At 39.0% G+C, this 23,238-nt stretch overlaps 1 protein-coding gene across 8 annotated transcripts in view; it reads right to left on the reverse strand.

The window, feature by feature from the left end:
• The window catches only part of tent4a (terminal nucleotidyltransferase 4A), a 116,612-nt gene that overhangs the window by 48,378 nt on the left and 44,996 nt on the right, over positions 1 to 23,238 (reverse strand). For 7 of the 8 annotated variants that reach the window (XM_069914188.1, XM_069914186.1, XM_069914185.1 and 4 more), the window contains exon 2: positions 1,017 to 1,140. In XM_069914188.1, the coding sequence (XP_069770289.1) occupies positions 1,017 to 1,140 (124 nt within the window). Of the gene's footprint in view, positions 1 to 1,016; positions 1,141 to 8,907; positions 9,023 to 23,238 lie in introns of those variants that run through there. The other variant, XM_069914189.1, reaches the window with a different exon arrangement.

Here is a 23,238-nt window from a genome sequence, read left to right on the forward strand (position 1 = left end):
GGAAAACCCCATTCAGAAGATGAGTTCTTATTTCAGTCTGGTCAAAGCCCTTGTGGTTCATGCAAGAGTAGAGGACTGGCTGTCTAATGTTTCACACGGAATAAGGGAAACAAAAAGGAACTTGCTGGTAACCTGAAAGAAAGGATATCATCTGGAGAACAATGAGGGGAGCAAGTTTTGTCAGCAAGACACTGGAGTGGCTGATTAAAAAGGAATCAGATGTGGATGTCCGAACAACAAATATCTCTCTGAAAACCAACAAGAACCTTCCTGAGCAGTAACCATTTACCATTCAAGCATCAAAGCCTGGTGAACTTTATAAATGTTAAATTCTGTGCACATATAAGAATTACTTGCAACCAATGAACTTGGAGGAATGAGAAGTGAGATTGGACTGTGAACCAAAGAACTTTTCTGAACTAACACACACATGCGCTTAGAATTAGAAGTGGGTTAAGTTAGGTTGGTTAAGTTAAAGTGTGATTCTGTTTTCATGTTTAAAGATAAGTAAAAGCAGCATTTGTTTAAGTAACCATTTGTCTTGTTGAATATCTATTGCTGTTGGGTCCTCTGGCCTTGTAACATATTCTATCTTGTAATTTTTAAAAGACCTGGAAAATTATTTAGTTTGAAGATATAACAATCTTAGAAAACTAACGACAATTGTTACCAGTTTGTGCTTTGATACATTCAGCTATGTATTAAGAAATCACTCCAAAGTGTTTCCCCTTATGTAATGTTTTAGCAATCTTTCAATACAAGAATCTGGAACAGCAATTCATTTGGATGCCCTAAATGTACACGCAAATCAGATTCTAAATATTAATTTCTACAAGGTATCCAAGTGAACACAGGAAATGTTTTGCAATTCCAATGCAGACATTTTTTATTCATTCAAATCCAGATTACTACTTTGTAATAATGAAACCAATTAAAATAAATGAATCTGAAATTCTGAACTCTTCCATGTAAATAAGAAAAAAAAGTGGCTAATTCATTCCACATGCAGTACTTACATCTGCTGTAGGCCAAAGCTCCTTGATCACAGACTCTATTCTTTTTACTACTTCCTTACGCATGGTTTCCTCTTCGGGGCGTGGTGACATGAAATTGTAGAACTCCAAGACTTCTTCATGAAGTCTAAAAATGCAGTAAATTTAAATTGGTAAACTGAAATAAAATTTTGTTACAAACCTGTAAAATATCAAACCAGTCTTTGAATTTAAAATTTTTAATTGCATTACGTTTTCTCCACACACCAACCAATGTTTCAATACTAAAGAGCTTTCAAAACGTATTGCTTATTTACATAAACCAGGTTAAAAAAAAAGTTCTACCTACAATGGAATCCCAATTTAATAGGCCCCGATTTAATGTGAATTTGGATAGAACACAATGAGTCATTGGACCCCAATAGAGTTCTGTTCTTTAAAATAGGACGATAAACAAGCCCATTTTAAAAGATGCAGTACCAGGGATGGCTACCCTGTGGCACAGCGGATATTTAGAAGTGGTGTGTCTAAGTGATTAAGTACAGTAATATTTATCTTGGTGGGGATCTCCTCACATAGACCGGGGTGGGGGCTGTGTGTGCTGTGATCGATGAGTATGTATATTGTACACACTAAAACCCCGATTTACTACAATCCTTTTTTTAAGCAATGCAATTTTTTGGACCCCAACTATCATATGATAATGGGGTTCCACTGTATTTACAAAACTTTCATTAAAAAATTAATTTTAATTATTAGAATGGGCCCACCGGTCTCTCACTGCCACCCTCGCCCAGGGCCAAACCAACGGTCATGTTCTATCCTGGTCAGGCACCTTCAATACTAGGATAGAGAGAGGATTTTACAGGCACCAGCGGTAGGTCTGGTGGAATATTGGGGGGGAGGGGGGGAGGTGCTATTGAAATAAAGGAGGGAATTTGACCTGATTAAAAAGAGGCTTAAACAGAAAGGAATTGAGTTGATCCTCCTTTACTTGGCAATGCTGAAGATAGTAAAGTTAGCTTGGGGAAAAAAGATCGAAGAGAGGCAATGGACTTTGTAAGAACCCTGCCACCACTTCGGGATTAAATGTATAGAAGGTGGAAAGAGGGAATCGGGGAAAAGATGGACTGTAAATATTGTAATTGTGAGGAATACAAGGAGGGGATATGTGTTTTTTTTAATATTGTTAATGTTTAAAGATGAATGTATATTAGAAGAATGAAAATGGGTAGCTCAAGGAAAGGGTGGGAGATTCAAGGGATGGGTGTATTTGGCTTGTCTCAAAATAGCTGGGGGATTGGCACCAATAGGTTGGTTATCAGTGAAGATAAACAGGGAGGGGGAATATATGGGTTGTTTTTGTTTTGCTGTGGAGGTAATTTAATTGATGGTACATTCAGTTGTACAAGGGTGGGGGGGGGAGAAGATAAATACAGACTATGTTACATGAATATTAAAAAAGATAACATTAGACAAGTCTGTGAAAATTTTAAAATACTCAAAAAAATTTTATTAATGAAATTGTGGATCTGCATTCACACTCTGCCTCTATTACTTGAACAGTTAATTTCTTGCACAAATTACTTACCCAACACAGCAACACTGCAGCACGCAGTTTAGCATTTCCTAAACTAGGATTGAAAAAAAATCAAACCCTGTTCTCTGTTATGCATAAACTTCAAAGAATAATGTTTTAACTTGAATTTGAGCACATTGGAAAAGCTTTGATAATTCTGACAATTTACCTGTCCAATTTTATCATCACCACATTTTTTTTTAGTTCACAAATATTTGCTTGTTTATATCAAGCACTCCTCTTGACTATGTGCTTGCTGGTTGGCCATTTTTGATTGCATTTGTTGCAATATGCTTCCTTCTGGCAGATAGTTCAAGGTTCCCTATTTGTTGCACAAATAAGTGCAATTCAAGTGCAGCCCTGAGATGTTACATGGACTGATACTTCAATATTATATGCTGAGAATTCTTAGATTCTTTACGCATCTCCAAGGCAGGACCTGATCGTTAAGTCTCTACAGCTCCTCATCCAACTTCACAGATCACTTGCTTGCCTTATTGTGAGTGGCAGGTGATACCAGGCAAGGAAATAGAGTTCATTATCAAAATAAAGAAAGCAGGTGAAAAGTAACATACTGAATTTATCAGCATTCAAATTTATTTTGGTACAGTATTTAACAACTTTATAGTCACTTTTTTATTTTTTTTTAAATTAGCGTCAACCATTTAGAGCAAAAACATAATTGTGAGCAGAATGGTAAGGAAAACCAAGGTTGTGCTCAATTATTGATGCAGTATGAGAATTTTATACTTGACATGATATGAACTGAATGCTCTCCTCCTCCCCCCCCCCCACAAAGTTCAAGTCCATTTTCCATGGGAAGAAATTCCTCAAAAATTCTACTTGAACTGTAATTCTTATTTACTTGAACAAATATAGACATTCTGATCACCTCTCAAAAGTCTTCCCCTCACGCATTCAGCAACCCTGCATCCATGCTGTTCCCAGTTAAAATCCAGTGCATTTGTATTTGCAATTGATATATGGCAAACAAGGTACATCACATTCTTGGAACACTTCTCAAAGTATTTAGAGGATGAATTATCACCCAAAAACATTGTGTTTTTGCTCTCCACAAGTGCTTCTTGACCTGAGTATTTGTTACTTTTTTTCTTCATGAGTGATAAGAGATAAATAAAAGATTATTCTTTGAAAGATACCAATTGCTATTTGTTCTTTGTCCAGAGAAAGTTCTCAAATTTGAAGAAATGGTGAAAAATACTTTTCACCAAATATTATCAACATTCACACCTCATTTTAAATCTTATCATGCATATTGAATAATCACATATGCTCCTCAAAATAACTCTGTTTCCTGTACTCAAAGCCAAGACAACTGAGAAAGACATGCCAAATGTCAACTTTCGAGATTTTAAATATCCTGGCAAGAGGGTTTTCCCTCTGTGTCCAAAAAGCCACTGTACTTCCCATGCTGTCCCTATTTTAATTGGACCATAGACAGTTGGAAACACTTCAGGATTACAAGTTGCCAACCCCATGATCAATTCCAAAGCATACATTCAGCATTAGAGGATTGGCAGTGGTTCATAGTCTTCCCCTCGCGCATTCAGCTATTTCTTGATTTTGTGCCCAGTAAACTAAACTGGCCTCTGGATCTTCCTCCCAGTGCTTCTGAATTAAGATGGCTGCAAACTCACCAGTTCTTTGGCAGTATCTGCTCGACCTTATGATGAGAATATGTTGAGGAGTATGTATCCACATGCCAGGTATATGAGGTAGAATATTCTACACCTCTACCTAATAGGTCATCACTATTCAAGACTCAATGAGGTAATATAGGAAAAGCTTTGATTGAATGCATTATTTTGTGGAATGATGTATCTGTCTTCAGAAAACTGCTGCACATTCTTGTCATAAATTTATCAATAAAATCTAATTTTTTGGGTCACCCACAGCTGCTCAAACCTCCCCCCCACTCATCTAACCAGGATTCATTCTTTTGGTTGATATTAATATTAACGAGCAAGGAAGAAAATAACCATGCATTAATAAATTGCAGGTGCTTTGTTCCTTTATCCCTTTGCCTAACACATCAATTTAATTAATTCTGTGACATTTTAGAAAGTCAAATTTATATACTAGGGTAGTCACAATTTTTTAATCTCTCCATTTTTACTATTCCAATGGATGCTCTGCTTTTTAATTTCTCATCTCAACCCATGCATTTTCTTTAATTTTACTTGTGGCTACATTATTTATTTCAATGTCACCAAAATGTTTAAACATATTACCCTTTTCTATTCCTATCTCACCTTTTCTTAAGCCTTTCAAATGTTTAATTCTCTCTCCCAATTTTTCTCTGGCTTGGTCTTTGCCATATTTATTCTTTTGAAATATGCTCTCTCAGCCCAATAACAAATATTCCATGCAATCCAATCTCAATGGTTCACTTCATTTTTAAAAGTAATTCCTTTCTATTTTTAAATAATTTGATTGCTGCACCTCATGTGAAATTGAACTTCCAAGACCAAATATGAACCAAAATAAAGACAAATATGAACCAAAATAAAGTTCCCCATCCTTTACTGTTCTGTTTCAGTCCATGGGTAACAGTTTCCATTTTTTTTACAAATGTCCTTGAGTTGATTTAGTCCATAACTCAGAAAATACACACAAAAAAATCATTCAATATGGTTCCACAAGAACATATTCTGATAAAGAATGGCATCACAGGCTCATATAATGATACAGAGTGATTAAAAGTGGAAACTGCAAAAGGAACAAAAGTACATATGCCAAGCATTTGGATTTAATGATATGAAAGCTCAATCACACTCACGAGTGTACACAAATCACGCATTTGTTCACCAGGGATAGTCTGGACATAAAAAGTGAACTGCCTACATTTAAAATATTGTTGACATACCTGGGTACTAGTTTGGCAAAATCCCATTTTACTGTTGGTTTGATTTTGTTTGCAAACATCTAATATTTCAGTTTTGATGACACAAATGCTTCATACAATTGCAGCAAGACATCCTTGCTGAATAACTCTTGTAATGAAGGCCAACATATGATACATCTTCTTAAAAGTCACAAAACGTGTTTGCATATGGTGACTAGTCTACAATATCATCGAGATTCCTGTGGATCAGCATTGAATTATCCCAAGAAAACCCTTCCCAATTATCACCACCAGCGTTGTCTCCGCTCCATCCTCAACATCCATTGGAGCGCTTTCATCCCTAACGTCGAAGTACTCGAGATGGCAGAGGTCGACAGCATCGAGTCCACGCTGCTGAAGATCCAGCTGCGCTGGATGGGTCACGTCTCCAGAATGGAGGACCATCGCCTTCCCAAGATCGTGTTATATGGCAAGCTCTCCACTGGCCACCGTGACAGAGGTGCACCAAAGAAAAGGTACAAGGACTGCCTAAAGAAATCTCTTGGTGCCTGCCACATTGACCACTGCCAGTGGGCTGATATCGCCTCAAACCGTGCATCTTGGCGCCTCACAGTTTGGCGGGCAGCAACCTCCTTTGAAGAAGACCGCAGAGCCCACCTCACTGACAAAAGGCAAAGGAGGAACCAACCCCAACCAACCAATTTTCCCCTGCAGCCGCTGCAACCGTGTCTGCCTGTCCCGCATCGGACTTGTCAGCCACAAACGAGCCTGCAGCTGACGTGGACTTTTACCCCCTCCATAAATCTTCGTCCGCAAAGCCAAGCCAAAGAAGAACCTGTTGTATCAGAGGTCCCAGCACACATGCTACACTAATTTTTTTTTCTCTGGTTTGCACAGTTTGCTTACATTTATTTCTTTGTTTACATTTACATTTATATTTTAGTATACATATCTTTTCCTTGAGTACAGCTTAGTTAAGAAGAAAAGAGAAAAAAAAAGTATCAGATATCCTGTATGTAATGTGACAATAAATTTGAATTGTCTGCCTTCGTTTTTCCTTCACATTTATCCACATTATTCCTCGTGCTTAAAGAAACATCCACCACCTTAGATCTTTATCTAAACAAATTTAATAATTGCTTATAAGAACTAGTTTATGATTTTTTTCCCATCTTAAAAAAAATATGCATTCTCCAATTACACCTGGAAATCCAATAACACTAGTTACTTCATATCACAGAGGTTAAGGGAGGAACAAGGTCATTTGCCGATAACTGTGAGATCTTTCCAACTTATTTAGCAGTCCCCTGGCTATATCACTGAATATTTACATACATAACATTAATCTTTTAAATAATTGAGGCAGAGAATGTCTGTAGATTGTATGAATACAAGGATTTTAATACAGCATTTGAAGTATCATATCACAATACTCAGGGGAGTAATTAAATTTCTCTGAGATGAAAATAAGGGCACAAAAAAAAAGTTATGTGCAAAAGGTCGTAGGAATTTTGAAAAAAATATTGGCTTATGAAGCATAGCCATAAGGAACAATAGCTTCCTGTTTTACAAGCCATGGTACATAACCACCTGAATTGTTCAAATTTTGATCATTCATTGCAAAACATTTTAAGATCCTGGGAGGATATAGAGGAAATTTATTGAAATGTGATGAGAGCCCTCAGTTTTCAAAAAGTGGAAAAGCTGAGGTCACTCACTTTTATAAACATGAATACTGAAAAGTTGATGGGGGAATTCAAAATTATGTGGGATTTTGAAAGAATAACACAAAAGTTAAGGACAGATGGCTGCGATGACCTGCAATGCATTGAATAAAAAGACAAAAACAATTATCAAGAGCGATTGGGTAAATACTTGAAGATAAAATCACAAGATTAAATTTGTGCACACCCAGTTACCCCTTGCTCTCTAATCCAGTAAGAATACTTTGACACTCCATTTGTTGGACAAGACATCAGCTAAGATTAAAGTGCGAGCCAAGATATTGCAGTTAAAACAAATGATAAATTGAAGTTACACAGCAGAACTGAAAAGCCTTGATTGTTTGGATAACTTGCTCAAAATGGAATGAGAGCGATATTTGGGTTACTATGTCAGCATTTTAATTGTGGGGGAACACTGTGTGGAGTCTTCTGCTGCCAAAAATTGAAAGTTAAAATTAAAATAAAGCCAAGTACAACTGAAATTGAGCAGACGCTTAATACTTTTTGAAAATTAACTTTTCCAAATACCACCAAATAGCTAGCAATGAGGTCCAAAGCTTTGTGTGCATCTTCATGTCAGTGGCAGATTTAACTGTTTACTTCCATTTTACTGAACTGGAGAACAGTACAGCACAAGAACAGACCTTTTGGCCTATTTTTGTGCCAACCACTACATCAAACTAATCCTATCTGCCTGCACAATTGGTCTCCTTCCATTTCCTGTCTGTTCATATGTCTAAGTGCCTATTAACTGCCACTATCATATCCATACTCCCATTTCCCTTGGTAGCACTTTCCATATTCTGTGTTAAAAAAATTGTCTCACACATTTTTTTAAACTTTTCCCCAAGCCCAGTATTCTAGTATTTAACAATTCCACCCTGGTAAAAATACCAACTCAGTTTTATATATATTTATCAGGTTTCTGACACTCTGGCAAAAACAATCCAAATTCATTCAAATGCTCCTTTTGCTAATGCTCTCCAGTCCACAACATTGAGGCAAGCCTCTTGTTCCAAAACATGCAAAACCAGTCTCTGCAGAAAAAAACTCTTCAAATAAAGACTATTTGGATCTGAACAGCTAACTTTTTCTGATTCAATAACCAAATAATATCTGGAATAAATCAAGTACAAGAACAGGCTATTCAGCCCACTATAACCTCAACTCTGCATACACTGCAATCTTCTCCTGTAACTTTTCACCAGTTGCTTAATAAGCATCTGCCTTTGCTTTAAAAATAGTCAAAGTTCCTGTTTCCATCAACCTGAGGAAGAGAGCTCTAAAGAGTCACTATCCTCAGAAATTAAAAAAATCATGTCCAATGGGCAATCCCTTATTTTTTAAAAATTGATAACCTTAGTTTGAGATTCCCCCCCAAATTAAACATCTGTTCCAAACCATACTTCCAAGATCTCTCAGAATAATCAAGTACCTCTTCAATCTTCTAAACTCAAAGTTCAAATTTATTGTCAGGAAACACAGATGACATCATATACAACCCTGAGATTCCATTTCCTGTCAGCCAGGCAGAATGTCTTCTCATCCACAGTACAAAAAACTGTCCTCCAGAGAAGATACATATTCAAAAAGGAGAAATGCGCAATATAAAGAAGAAAAAAATAAATATTCAGTGATAAATAATGTTCAAAGCAAGAGTCCTCAAATGAGTCTCAAGGCCCTTTTATAGCAAAAAAAAAGGCAAATTTAAAGACAGATTCTCTGTCTTTACATCGCTGCAGTTACCTCCATAGAAAGGCTGAAGGCGGATGGACTGCTGGAATACGCTCCAACTTCCATCCACCTAGAGGGGCACAGTTAAAGGTAGAGCATCATCTCTCCACCTCCTCCATAAAATAAATCCCACTGAAAGTGGCTGTAAAGGGGAGGGCTGATGATGTCATGATTATGACATCGGCCCATGACTCAGGAGCACAAATTTAAAAAAACCCATATAGTTAAGAGGCTATTACGTTGCGCAGTAGGTCTGCCCGGGTCCCAAGACTGGTTGCACAGATCTCCACCAGCGCTCTTACCTGCTCTTTGATCACCATTGTCAAGTATAAGCGCTTTCCCTTCTCAGTGCACAAGTTTGACATCACAGTGGTGGGAAGCACTACTGCACCACTCGCCCTGCCTCCCTCAGCTCTGGAAGTCAGCTCCTGACTCAGCTTTGTATAAAAGACACTGTGGGATCAGCTTTTTAGATTGTCAGCGTAAAAGGTTAAAAAAAAGTTGAGACAATAATATGGGTTTTCACCATAAAAGGCCCTCTGACTTTTCTTGTTTAAAAGCCTAATGGTGAGGGGTAGCAACTGTTTCTGAACCTGGAGGTATGAGTCTTATGGCACCTATATTTCTTTCTTCAGAGCATCAGCAAGTACAGAGCATGTACTGATAGTACGGATTCTTGATTATTGCTGCTGTCTCTTACGGCAGTGTTCCATGAAGATTTCCTTGATGCTGGGGAGAGTTTTGCCTGTGATGCACTGAGCTATGTCCACTATATTTTGAAGAGCTTTCCACTCAGAGATATTGGTGATACCCAAGGATTTGGGGACTAGGGGATTTGTCCAGCTTCAGACCCATTAGTTTGCTCATTACTGTGTCTTTTGAAACAAGTATTTAATTGAGGACCTCATCTCCCTTCATATCGCAAATACCATTCTTTGGCATGCTGGATGAGTCTTCGACCTTGAAGACTGACACAAATAACTGTTCAATGCCTTCATTTCTTCATTACTCAATATCAGTTTCCCATTCTCTAGCCACTCTTCCATTTTATATATTTATAGTTTTTTTTTATTATCTGTGCTCATTTACCTTCATAATCCTTCTTCCCTTTCCTAATTTCTCATTTCATTGACCTTTGTTGCCCTTTAAAGTTTTCCCAATCCTTCAATTTCCCACTACTCTTGGTGACTTTGTACACATGAGCTATTAATTTTATACTTTTCTTTATTTCCTTAGTTAACTAAGGCTGGCTCTTCCCTCTCTTACTGCCCTTATTTTTAAATGGGAATATATTTTTGGTAAACACTGTGAAAAAAAATCTGAAAGTCTTCACCTGTTCTGCCATCTAGCCTGTGCTCCCAGTCCACACTGACCAATTCCTCCCTCATCCTGTTGTCGTTTCCCCTGTTCAAGCATAATATATTAGATTTAGATCTATCTATTGCACCCTCCATCTGCATGAGAAATTCAATCATACTATGATCACTCTTTCCAAGAGGATCCCTAACTACTAGATTGTTCATTTTACCTATCTCATTGCACAATACTAAATCTAATTGCATTCTCCCTTGTTGGTTCCTTAACATGTTGCTCAAGAAAGCTATCATGGATGCATTCTATGAAGTCATCCTTAATTAAGAGTGCCACACCACCTCCTTTGCCTTCCTATCATTTCATACTACCTGTTACCCTTGAATATTTAATTCCCAATCATTCCCACCTTGCAACTATGTTTCTGTGATGGCCACTAAATGCCTGGGTACTGATTTATGCCTCACTAATCTAGTTTCTAATACTACAGACATTCAGATAAAGGTTTCCAATGTCATACCAAACCTCCACAAGCTCCTGCAGAAGAGACACCAACATGCTTTCTTCACAATGACATTGTGATGGGTTCAGGAAAGGTCCTCTGAGATAGTGATTCCCAGAAATTTAAATTTGCTCACCCTCTCCACCTCCAATCCCCCAATGATCGTACACTTCTGGTTTTCTCTTCCTAAAGTACACAGTCAACTCCTTCGTTTTGGTGACATACGAGGGTGCTGGTATACCATTTAGCCAAGTTCTCAATTTCCCTCCTGTATGCCGACTCATCAGTCTGTTTTTATACAATCCATGAACATGGTATCTTGAACAAATTTTTAGGTATTTTTGTCACACCAAGCCACACAAACTGTAGTTGATACAGGCCAAGCCTGCCTAACCAACTTGCCATCAGCAATAAGTCCAGTAAACCTCAACCACTTCAAATGCTTGGATTTCCTTTCAGGAAACTAATACTTAACATAATACCACACAGATGTGGCCATCAATGCCCAACAATAATGAAATATTACTCTTGCATTTTATTTCCATTGCAACAAACAATAACATTTTAGCTGTCCTAATTTTAGCAGTTCCTTAAATGGTACTATAAGATGTCTTATTGCTCCAAAGGTCAAGAAGGCAAATCACACGAGTCACGCGATGCTGTAAAGCTGGAAGGATGTGCCAAAAAGAGCTCCCGTTAAAAAGCTTCAAAATGAGGAAGAAAAAAAAAAAATCGGTCCAAATAAGAAGATTCCAATTACCCACACCGAGGCAATATGGGCAAGAGCAGGAGGTAGGCGACTGAGGAGCAGGACTACCCAGAAACGTTGGAAACAGAGTGAAAATTCACTTGATGCTGGCAACCTGCAGGTTCCTGAGCTAATGGCGGGGCCTCGTGCAGAAGGCGAAGCCTGCAACATCAGGTTCACCCGCCAAAGATATCCTGGCAATGGTACAGTCACTGGCAACCCAGATCTGCAGTCTGGATTAGATAACAGGCTGAAAGGTGTCTCTGAAGGCCTGCTCAACCTGCGAGCTTCAATCAGGACCCTGACAAATTGAGTTGGGATCCTAGAAGGCAAGATGGAGGACGTCCAGGACAGGGAAGAAAAACTAGAGAACACAGATGTCGCGTAGGTCACTGAGAAAAAGCAACTGACATACAAGTTGAAATACTTAGAAAATTTATAATTGGTGTAACAATATCAGATTATTGGGCCTGGAAGAGAGGAAGAAAGGGAAGGGCCCAGTGGAGTTCTTGGATCTCCGAGGTATTGGGGAGGGAATGATTCAGAGGTCGCCTAGCCATAGAAAGGGCCCATCGGACATTCGGTCCCCACCCCACCCCAAATCAACCACAGAGACCAGTTCTGATCAGTTCATCAGTAGCCGAGACCGGGAAACAGTGCGAAGGGCAGCAATGACCAGGTCAAGGGAGACAGGAGAGACAGTGGAATTCCGGGGTTGGGGGAAGACTGATGTTCTTTCCTGACCTAAGGTCTGCACTGCTAAAGCAAAGAAGAGAGTTTGACCAGGCCAAGAAAATATTAAGACACAAAAAAGTCGAATATGCAATGCTGTTCCTGGCTACTTTAAAAGTCGTGCTTCCTGGAGGGGAAAGGAAGCATTTTAAGGAGCCACAGGAAGCTATGCGATGTGCATGGGAGCTACCAGAAAATGTATAGACCTGCAAAGCACAGGCTAAACTGAGCCCTTTGAAGGAACTATGGACACAAGGTCTAAATAACCACAAGACAATGGGGGTTCACTACAGCCACAACAGTTTTACAATTATTGACTTACAAAGTCAATTAAAATAATTATGGACATGAATGGACAAGGTAACTGGGGCTTGACAAGTTCTGTTACTTGTTAGAGGGAATGTGGAAATGTATATTTTTTAAAAATCTTTCATAGTTTCAAAAATTTATAAGTAGAAAAAATAATGAGAGTTCGAGATGGAAGAGACAGCACACGGCTGCAGTGTAGATCGAGCAAAAAAGAAGGCACATGAGAAGACTTGCAGTAAGAGGGGAAATGGCGCATGAGTAAGGAGAAGCAGCGCCAAGCAGAAGATAGGATTATTTTGAATGTTTTCTTTGCTAACTTTGATATACAGGGGTTTTTAAACATTTATTTCATTCTATTTAGTGGTTTCTTTGGGGGGGGGGGGGGGGTTTAATGCTACTTTTGTGTCTATCTTCATTCTTTTCTCTTTTTTTCTGGCTGATGTGGACGTTGGCATGGAGAGATCATGAATGACAGAAAGCCACGATGAGAATGTCACTCATGACTATCAAACAAGGGTGCTGTAAAGGTGAAATGATAAGATATAGAAACACAAATGAATAAGGCTATAAAATTTATCAGCATTAACATGAATGGCCTGAACAGCCCCATAAAAAGGAAGAGGAACCTGGCTCACCTCAAAAACCTGAAAGCAGATATTTTTTTTAAATACAGGAAACACATTTGAAGAAGAGGTAACATGACAAACTTAAAAGGGACTGGGTGGAGCAGGTGTTTTCCTCCTCCTTTGGTTCCAAAGCTAGAGGAGTAGCCAATTTTATACACAAAAGGGTCCCTATGGTGATAAGTGGTGAGGGATCCAGCCAGGAGATTTGTAATGGTGCACTGCCAACTATATTCAGAACCATGGACACTATTAAACCTTTATGTGCCAAACTTTGATGATGAGCAGTTTATGCAAAATGCTTTCCTGAAGGTGACAGAGGGAACGCAGAATATATTGTTGGGTGCAGACCTAAACTTTTGCCTGGACCCCATTCTTGAAAGACAACAAAGACAGTGGCAAAAACAACTCTGGCCTTCATGAAAGAATTAAATTTGATAGACATGTGGAAGACAGAGGAACCTACAGGCCAGGGACTATTCCTTTTACTTGAAGTCCCAAGATTCCCACACTAGAATTGACTACTTTTTGATGTCTGCCCACTTGGAGAATAGAGTCCTTAAACTGGAATACTTAGCAACACTAGTATCAGATCACTCACCATTAACTTTACAGATAACAATACCTGAAAATCAGGCAAATGCATATAGATTGCTTTTTAACACTACATTGTTGAGAAACCCAGACTTCTGCTTCTTTGTAAGACGACAGATTGCCCTGTTCTGTGAAACTAACTATCCCTCAACGGATAACAAATTTTTAGTATGGGGACACACAAAAGGCCTACCTAAGAGAGCAGATAATTTCATACACTAATAGTATCAAAAGAAAACATCTAAGGGAGTTAGGGACATTAGAACAGGAGATCACAAAATTAGAAAAAGGATACCAAAATCGGGATCAGATGAGAAACATCAGGAATTGGAAAACATGAAACTTAAATTTAATGCTCCGCAAACATGCAGAGTGGAAAAATGCTCTTGAAATCCAAAGATATTGTGAACTAGGTGAAAAAACACAGAAAATATTGGCACAGCAACTGAGAGCAAAGGAAACTCAACAGACAATTAATGCGATTTAATCAGGGTCGGATTCAATATCACACAACCTGAAAGAAATTAATAATACCTTCAAAACTTATTCTGAAAAATTATATAAATCTGAGGCACCAAGAGATATGGATGAAATTGAGGAGTTCCTGGCAAGACTGGTCCAAGAAGACCAGATGGAATTAGATGTCCCACTCTCTAAGCAGAAAATTAAACAGGCTCTGGGAACTTTACAAACAAATAAGTCTCCGGGAGAGGATGGTTCCCTTCACCCCCGAGTTCTATAAAGAATCTAAAGACCTACTAATGCCACTATTAATGGGGATAGTGGTCCAGGCAGCAGGGTTGCAAACTCTCCCAAAGTATTTTTCAACAACCTTTGTTGTGGTGATACCCAAAATACAGGGACCCAACAAAGCAATCCTCAAAGACCCACATCACTACAAAATAACAGCCAAGGCACTGGCCAACAGGTTGAATCAATACCTCCCTAAACTGATAAACCCAGATCAAGTGGGTTTTATCAGGAAAAGCTGCTCAACAAATAGCTGCTCAACATTATTCATTTGGTGCAAACAAAGCAAGATCCAAGTATAGTAGTCTCATTGGATGCAGGAAAGGCCTTTGATCGGCTAGAATGGCCTTTCCTTTTTAAAGTTATTGGGAAGTGTTTGTCAACTGGGTAAAAATGCTGTATGGCAATCCAAGGGCAAAAGTCAGTACAAATGGGCAAAAATCAATATTTCCCCCTCATAGATCCTGTAGGCAAGGATGTTTGTCCAAGCAATTGAATCATTGGCAAAGACTATTAGAAAAGATCCATTGATAAAGGGATTCAAAGTGGGTCAATGTGAGTACAAAATAAACTTAATGGCAGATGATGTATTGTTGTACCTGACAGACCCAGCCAGGTCCTTGCCAAAGCTGCTCGCCACATTGGAGGACTATAGTACAATATCGAACAACAAGGTCAATATAGAGGAAGGTAATATTATGCCACTGAATAAATTTAACTATGAAGAGCACCAAAAAAAAAAGCAACTTTAATTGGTAAACAGGAACCATAAAGTACCATTGAATAAAGATTGATAACAATTTGGAAAACCTATATAAATTTAACTAACACCCCTAAGCTTGAGAAGATCGAAGAAGATCTGATGAGGTGGAGGAATCTGCCCATCACTCTAATGGGGAGGGTCAACTGCATAAAGATGAAGGTGATGCCAGGTCTTCAATGCCTCTTCCAATCGTTGCCATTTCTTCTCCCTCCATCTTTTTTTTAAAAAAGCTGAATGGCAACATAAGCAAATTTATTTGGAATGGGAAAGTACCCAGAATAGCCTTAAAGAAATTGACATGGGACTACAGCCTGGCAGGGCTAAAATTGTCTGTTTTAAAGAAATACTATCTAGCAGCCCAGTCGAGGTTCCTCGCATCCTTCTTTACCTGGGTGTAAATGGGATTACAATCAATGGGGGAGGATCCCCCAAATCAAAATGGATCCCAAATCAATAACAAAAAAAGGGCAATCCTGTACTGAAACACGATCAAAATTTGGTACGAAATTATTGAAAGCACAGCAAAAAAAGTGGAAATATCACCTAAAGTACCAATGATTCAAAATGAGTTGATGCCCAGGAACAAGGGCAACAAAATCTTGGGGATTTGGAACCAACAGCGGATCCAATATATTAACAACTGCTACGAAGGGAGACAACTCATGTCCTTCAAGCAGCTAAGGGGCAAATACAATTTGTCTTTGGAACCTTTCACTGTTTCCTCCAATTAAGATCATCCCTGAAGGACAGGTGGATGACCCCACCTGCATCTAGTGAGGTCGAGAGGTTGCTTCGACAGGGCAATGCATCTAAATTTATATCAAGAATGTACTCGTACTCCTAGCCCAAAACAAAGAGTTATATATATATATATATATATATATATATATCTCAATAGAAAGATGGGAGTCAGACCTGGGCATAACAATTGACGAAAGAGGCTGATCAGATTGGTGCAAGGACAGCATCACATCCATCATTAACTCTAGATATAGAATGGTTCTGTACAAATTTTTGCACAAGCTCTACCTAACACCCCAAAATATCCAAAAACAAAACCAGAGGTGACAGAAACATGCTTCAGATGTGGAGTGAAGCAAGAAACATTTCTTCATGCAACCTGGTCCTGTGTAAAGGTAGCCACATTCTGGCAAGATTTGGCCAAACACACTCGCCAAAATAACAAAGGTAACTTCCCGCCAAACCCAACACTATATCTACTAGGGAATCTTGTGGATAAAGGCTACAAAGTGACCAAATTCAATTCACATTTATATCCCTGGCCATAGCAAAAAAAATGCATAGCAATGACCTGAAAGTCCGACTCCCCTCCTCTTATCAACAAATGGGCTACGGAGAAGCATAGCTGTATTCCCATGGAAAGGAGTACCTATAACCTTAGGAACTGACACAGCACCTTCATTCAAATATGGCAACCATATCTGGAATATACAGAGCACAACTGTAGCCACCCAACAAGAATGTTTATAGAGAACTGCTAACAAATAGATTAAGAAAGTGTCGACACAAAGGATGGCCCCATAGTCTCCATGGACACATATGGGAAATGCTGACACCACATTCAATCTCTTATTTCTTCTCTTTGTTCTCATTTTCTAACTTTTCTGTTTTATATCACATCTATCTCTTTTTTTTGGGGGGAGGGTTGGCAGGGTGGGAATGGGGGAGGGAGAAGTGCCATATACAAGTAAAACACTGGATAAAAATGACAGTCTGTAACAACCAATCATGTACTCTCCTGCTTAACATTGAAAAATCAAAATAAAATATTTTTTAAAAAAAGAAAGCAAATCACACAAGCTTTTCCATAACCAAACTGATCTCATCCTTGTGAAGTCTAACTGCACCTGGAAAATTGTGCTCTCGTAGGCCTAACTATCCAACAGTATAAAAAGCTGAAAAATCAAGTATGTTAACACCTTCACTCTATCCACTGCCACAGCAAAGGCCTCCCAATGGTCTTCCACTTCAATTGCCCACAGATATTTCTGTCCATAGCCTTGCATACTGCCAGGATGAGACATCAATATAAATTTCTTCAACTTTTGATAACCCCTCTTCCCATTCTCTTACTGTACCTTATCCCCTGGACTGTTTTCTTTCAACCCCTCACCCCCTTTCCTTCCTTTCTGCTGTCAGAGAACATCTTTCTCTTCACATCCCCCTATCAACCTGCTGGCCTATCTTTCTCCTATTTCCTTCCCCCATCTTATTCAGGAGTCCATCTGATGTTCAGCATACCTGATGAAGAAACAGTCATCAAGTGAATGATGAAACATCATCGGAGATGTTATCCTTCAAATATTGTGGCTTTCCCTCTGCCACCATCAACTCGGCCCTTACCCACAATTACCTGAATATCTGTCCTGGCCTCCTCCGCCCCCACAAGCAACAACGACAGGATTCCCCTTGTCCTCACCCACCATTCCCCGTGTCCAACACATCCTCCTCTGCTAAAAAACTAGGCATTCTCCTCTCTGCCTTCCGCAGGGTCCACTCCCTCCATGTCACCCTCGCCTACTCCTCCCTCCTCACCAATGCCCAGGCACCTTGCCCTGTGACTGCTCGAGATGCTCCACTTGTGTCCACACCTCCTCCCTCACCACCACCAGTCCTTCATACTGAAGCAACATTGCACTTATGAATCTGCAGGGTTTTTTTTACTGCATCTGGTACTCCCATTGTGGTTTCCTCCAAATCAGCAGACAGGGAGATCGCTTTGTAGAGCACCTCGGCTCTCTCCGACACAATTGCGTGGATCTCTCAGTGGTCACCCATTTCAATTACCTGTCCCATTCCCTTGCTGACATGCCTGCTTATGGCCTCATGCACTGCCAAACTGAGACTAGCCACAAATTGGAGGAACACCTAATCTTCAGTCTGGACACCCACCATTTGGATGGCATTAACATCTACTTTCCCAGTTTCCATTAAAGCACTCCCTCCCTTCCTCTCCGTTACTTTTCTCCAAGCAGTCTCCTTCAACAGAGCCAAAAATCAATTCTCACCTCTCCGCTCATCATATCCAATTATGTGCTGCCAATATTGGCGCTGCAATTGAAGACCACAGATTGAGAATTTCTATCTACCAGAACCACAGCTTCTGATCATTCAGCCTTATTTTTCAAAAATGTCCATTTTGATAATCCAATGAAAAATGTTTTGTTCCAGAAATTCCATTGCTACTTTTGAACCACTGCTAAATCACTGTTGTGTATCACCATAATCCTATTTTAAAAAAAGATAAAGATTGGAATCTTCTAAGGTGATTTTTGTAAAATATCAAGTTTCCTTCATGAGATATGGTGCTAGTTTGTGTGTTTTCTTGATCCACTCCTGGATCACTAGGCCTTACAGCTATTTCTTCAGAAGCCAGTCCTGAACAGGTAGAGGCAGAAAGATCATCCTTCAGCAATTGGAGATTGTTCCTGCTTAAAGAACAAATGAATTAATCATGATAAAGGGGTTAGAAGGGCCTTCAGAGACTCAGAGAGATCTGAGCAGACTGGAGAAAAACACGATCGAGGATAGAGTTCCTTATACTTGGTCTTTTAGGGACAAAGTTCACATCCAAGAGTACTCAACTGAAGTCATGGCATTTAACCTGTCTCACATCTACACCCCCCCCCCCCAAAATATTCAAAGATCAATTGTTTTCTGTCCTGACAGATTCTTTGACAGCTCATTCCAAAGAATCATTACCATTTCAAAAGATGTTTTCTCATCCATCCTGAATTGCTGTTCAACAATTCCAAATTCCAAATACCCTAGCTAAAGAAAATTCCATTTTTTGCATTTAACTCCATAGAAAGTTTGTATGTTTCAATGAGATTAGAACATTGCAATTCTTCTGCTTTACGTACCTTTCCCAGGTAAGGAAACCAGATCTGTATAATATTCTAGATTAAGCCAGACCTATTTCATCTCAGCAAGGACCCTTCACTCTTGCACAGTACTCAAATCATTTTGCAACAAGACCAATACAATGCCTTCCTGTTGCTTACTAGTGATTTTGTGCACATGCATGCAGATGCCTCTGAACACCAAACTCCTTACAATTACCATTTAAAATTACTCTTTGTTTCCTGCCAAAAATGAATTATCCACTTGTCCACTCAGTTTATTTGTAGCTCCTCAGAACTTCTGAGCATTCTTCTCCCAGTTCACATTGATGCCCATGTTATATTTTATCCCCCTCATCCAAATCAGTCATATGGATTGAAAATAACTCTGGTTTATAAGTTTGTCACAGCTGCCCAATCAAAAAAATAACCAATTTATTCCTAATCTTTTCTTGAACCCTCAGATTTAACTTTGTTGAACTATCTCACATGGTACCATATCAAAGCATCTAAAAATTCAAATACAGCACATCAACTGATTTTGCACTGTATATTTTACTTGCTACCATCCTCAAAACTCAACATTCAACAATGAATGAACTTCTCATTCACAAATCCATGTGAACTGCCCAATCCTGATGCTCTAAATACTTCATAATAGATTCTAGCATTTTCCCTACTAACGTCAGGCTAAGTGGTCTACTGCTCCTACTCACCCCACCACAGTGGGGTAACATTTACAACCAAACTTAAAAGATGGGGTGCCATGGTTAGTGTAGCAGTTAGTGCAATGCTGCTAGAGCAACAGTGTTACAACGCCAGCGATCGAGATCGGGGTTTGAATCCTATGCTGTCTATAAGGAGTTTGTACATTCTCCCCAAATCTGCATGGGTTTTCCCATGAAGTGTGGGCTCCAGTTTCCGCCCACCCTTTGAAACATACCTGGGCTGCAGGTACATTGGGTGTAATTGAGAGGTGTTAGGTTTGTGTTACCATACTGTATGTCTAAAAAAAATTGGGGGGTAAAATGACTTCAATACTCCATATATTTGGAACAAAGGATTCAATTTTTTTTCCCCAGCATAATTTCTCCCAATAACAATTTTTCACGAATACTAAATAGTTGGAGCTTTTCATTTACACCTTTATTTCTCCATTATGTGCAGGAAATTTCAGTGCCTCCTCCTTATTCTCCAATTCAATTACCCTATCTCATTCTGGAGGGGGAAAACATCAATTTTGGTTTTAATCTTTATCCAAAGCAGTTTTGCTGTTTATTACACAACTGTCCTTTTCAACCCTTCCTTTACAAGATACAAGTTACTCACCAACATCCATTACAAGGTCAAAGATTCCTCCAGTAATTACAACAATGATTCCTCCCACCTGCTTTCCAAAAGAACTCCATTCCATTTACAAAGTACCACCATCTGTTTCTCCGATATCCAAATTTTAGACACGGGTGCCCCATCTACCATAGTTGATAGTAGTCCAACTGCAAGTTAGTCATAACAATGAGTCACCCGACAGAGAAGAGATGAAGAATCACGTGATATGATGTGAGAGTAACAACACGAGTCTCAACGTGGACAAGATGAAGGACATCAGGAGGACCATGAACAGCCACCCTCCACGACACAACAATAACCGTAATGGAGGAGGAGTCACGTGATGGAGTAGTGGCCGGACGGTGAACTCCAGCCCTCTCCAGAAAAGTCGGAAAAAACAAAGGAAAACACAAAGGCACAAAAATAAAAAATTAAAGAAAAGTGAGTATAAAGGTGGAAAGAAGATGGCGACGAAAAAAGAAAAATCGAAATCAACAGTAAGAAGAGAGGAAGACAACGGAAGAAGAAGGAGAAGGCCTTACCTGTTCGAAGAGGCCCGCGGTGGAGAGAGAAACCCGCTCCCTCAGGTCAGTAGAAACTGGACTACAAAAATGGCTCGCTGAGCCGAGTAAAAGTGCGCAACCGCATGCGCGAGGAGTCGCGCATGCGCGATACGCATGCAAAAATCACACCGATGGGAGGGGTGACCAGCTGGGGAGTCGATCTCCACAGCCGGCAATGACAGCTGCAGAACACCTGCAGCAAGAGGAGAACATAGAAGACAACGAAAACAAGAAAGAAAAGAAAAGGGCAACAAAGAAACAACAGATGGCCAACCCAGAGGAAGAAGAAGAGGAAGAGGAAGAGTACAGTGAAATAGAAGAAGGGAAAGGCAAGATAAAGGATATACTTTCTCTTATTAAAGAATACATGGAGTCATTTAAAGAATGGCAAGCTCAAGAATTTAATGATTTAAGAAGAAGAATAAACAATACAGAAGAGAAAATGAATAAAATAGATATGACCTTAACAGAAATGGGAAAGAGAATGGACAAGGTGCAAGAACGAGAAGCAGCAGTAGAAATGGAGGTAGAGGACTTAAAAAAGAAATTAGAGGAATCTAATAAAAAAGTTATAGAGACACAAGAACTGTTAGCTCAGAAAATAGATATAATGGAAAATTATAACAGAAGAAATAACATAAAGATAGTGGGCCTTAAGGAAGATGAAGAAGGCAAGAATATGAGAGAGTTTATAAAAGATTGGATCCCCAGGATCCTAGGATGTCCAGAACTACAGCAAGAAATAGAAATAGAAAGGGCACATAGAGCAGTGGCCTTTAAACCACAACCACAACAAAAGCCAAGATCTATTTTAGTAAAATTCCTAAGATATACTACAAGAGAAAAGGTACTGGAGAAGACAATGGAAAAAGTAAGAGAGGGCAACAAGCCACTGGAGTACAAAGGGCAAAAAATTTTCATTTATCCAGATATAAGTTTTCAACTCCTGAAGAAGAGAAAGGAGTTCAATACAGCAAAGGCGATTTTATGGAAGAAAGGGTATAAATTTATACTAAAGCATCCAGCGGTATTGAAAATATTTATTCCAGGACAACAAAACAGACTATTCTCGGATCCAGAGGAAGCACGAAAATTTGCAGAACAATTACAAAATAGACTGAGGGATGAAGACGTGTAATGAGAGTACAAAAGACTGCGAACTAAAAAGACACATAAGTTTTGAACTCCTGAAGAAGAGAAAGGAGTTCAATACATCGAAAACGATCTTATGGAAAAAAAACTATTCTCGGATCCAGAGGAAGCAAGGAAATTTGCAGAACAACTACAAAACAACCAGAGAGATGAAGATATGTAATAAGAGTAAAAATGACCACGATTTATATGTATGTGGGTAAAGAGGTATATGTGTGTATATGTTTAATGTGCATACATGAATGTATCCGTATTTAGAGGAAAATATAGATAGTATAGACAAGAATTAATAAGGGAAGGAAATGGAATAGAGGGAATAAGGAGGGAACTAAAAGAGTGTTACATATGAAAAGTGAAATCTTTTCTGGGGGGGGGCTGGGTGGGGAGGAGTTGCGGTCACTGCAAAATCAGCTGACGCTTGCGAGTGAATTCGCAAATCCAAATGGAGAGGGGAGATGTGGTTGTCCGACAAGGGATAAAGGACAACTCAGGAGGGGAAGGGGAGATTGGGGCTAAAGAAGTTTTAAATAGGAGAATAAGGAAAATGTTTGATGTTTTAGGAATGTTGTCTTATAAAGGGTTCAAAACAAGAAAACAGAAATGGATAAGAAGTAAAGGTAATGATGGAGAAACGGAAAGGGAAGATAAACAAAGTATAAAATAGCTATGTTGAACTATATGACTTTAAATATTAATGGAATACATAACCAAATTAAAAGGAAGAAACTGCTAAATTTACTGAAAAAAAGAAAAAATTGATATAGCATTTGTGCAAGGAACACATTTAACTGAATTGGAGCACAAGAAATTAAAGAGAGATTGGGTAGGACATGTAACAGCAGCATCGTATAATTCAAAAGCAAGAGGAGTAGCTATATTAATTAGTAAAAATGTGCCATTTAAAATAGAAGAGGAAATAATAGATCCAGCAGGGAGATATGTAATGATAAAATGTCAGATATATTCGGAGTTTTGGAATCTACTCAATGTATATTCACCTAACGAAGAAGATCAAAAGTTTATGCAAGATATCTTTTTGAAGGTAGCAGATACGCAAGGGAACATATTAATAGGAGGGGATTTCAAACTGAATTTGGATTCAAA

This window comes from Narcine bancroftii, chromosome 1 (assembly GCF_036971445.1).
Source record: "Narcine bancroftii isolate sNarBan1 chromosome 1, sNarBan1.hap1, whole genome shotgun sequence".
In the NCBI taxonomy this organism is placed as follows: Eukaryota; Metazoa; Chordata; class Chondrichthyes; order Torpediniformes; family Narcinidae; genus Narcine; species Narcine bancroftii.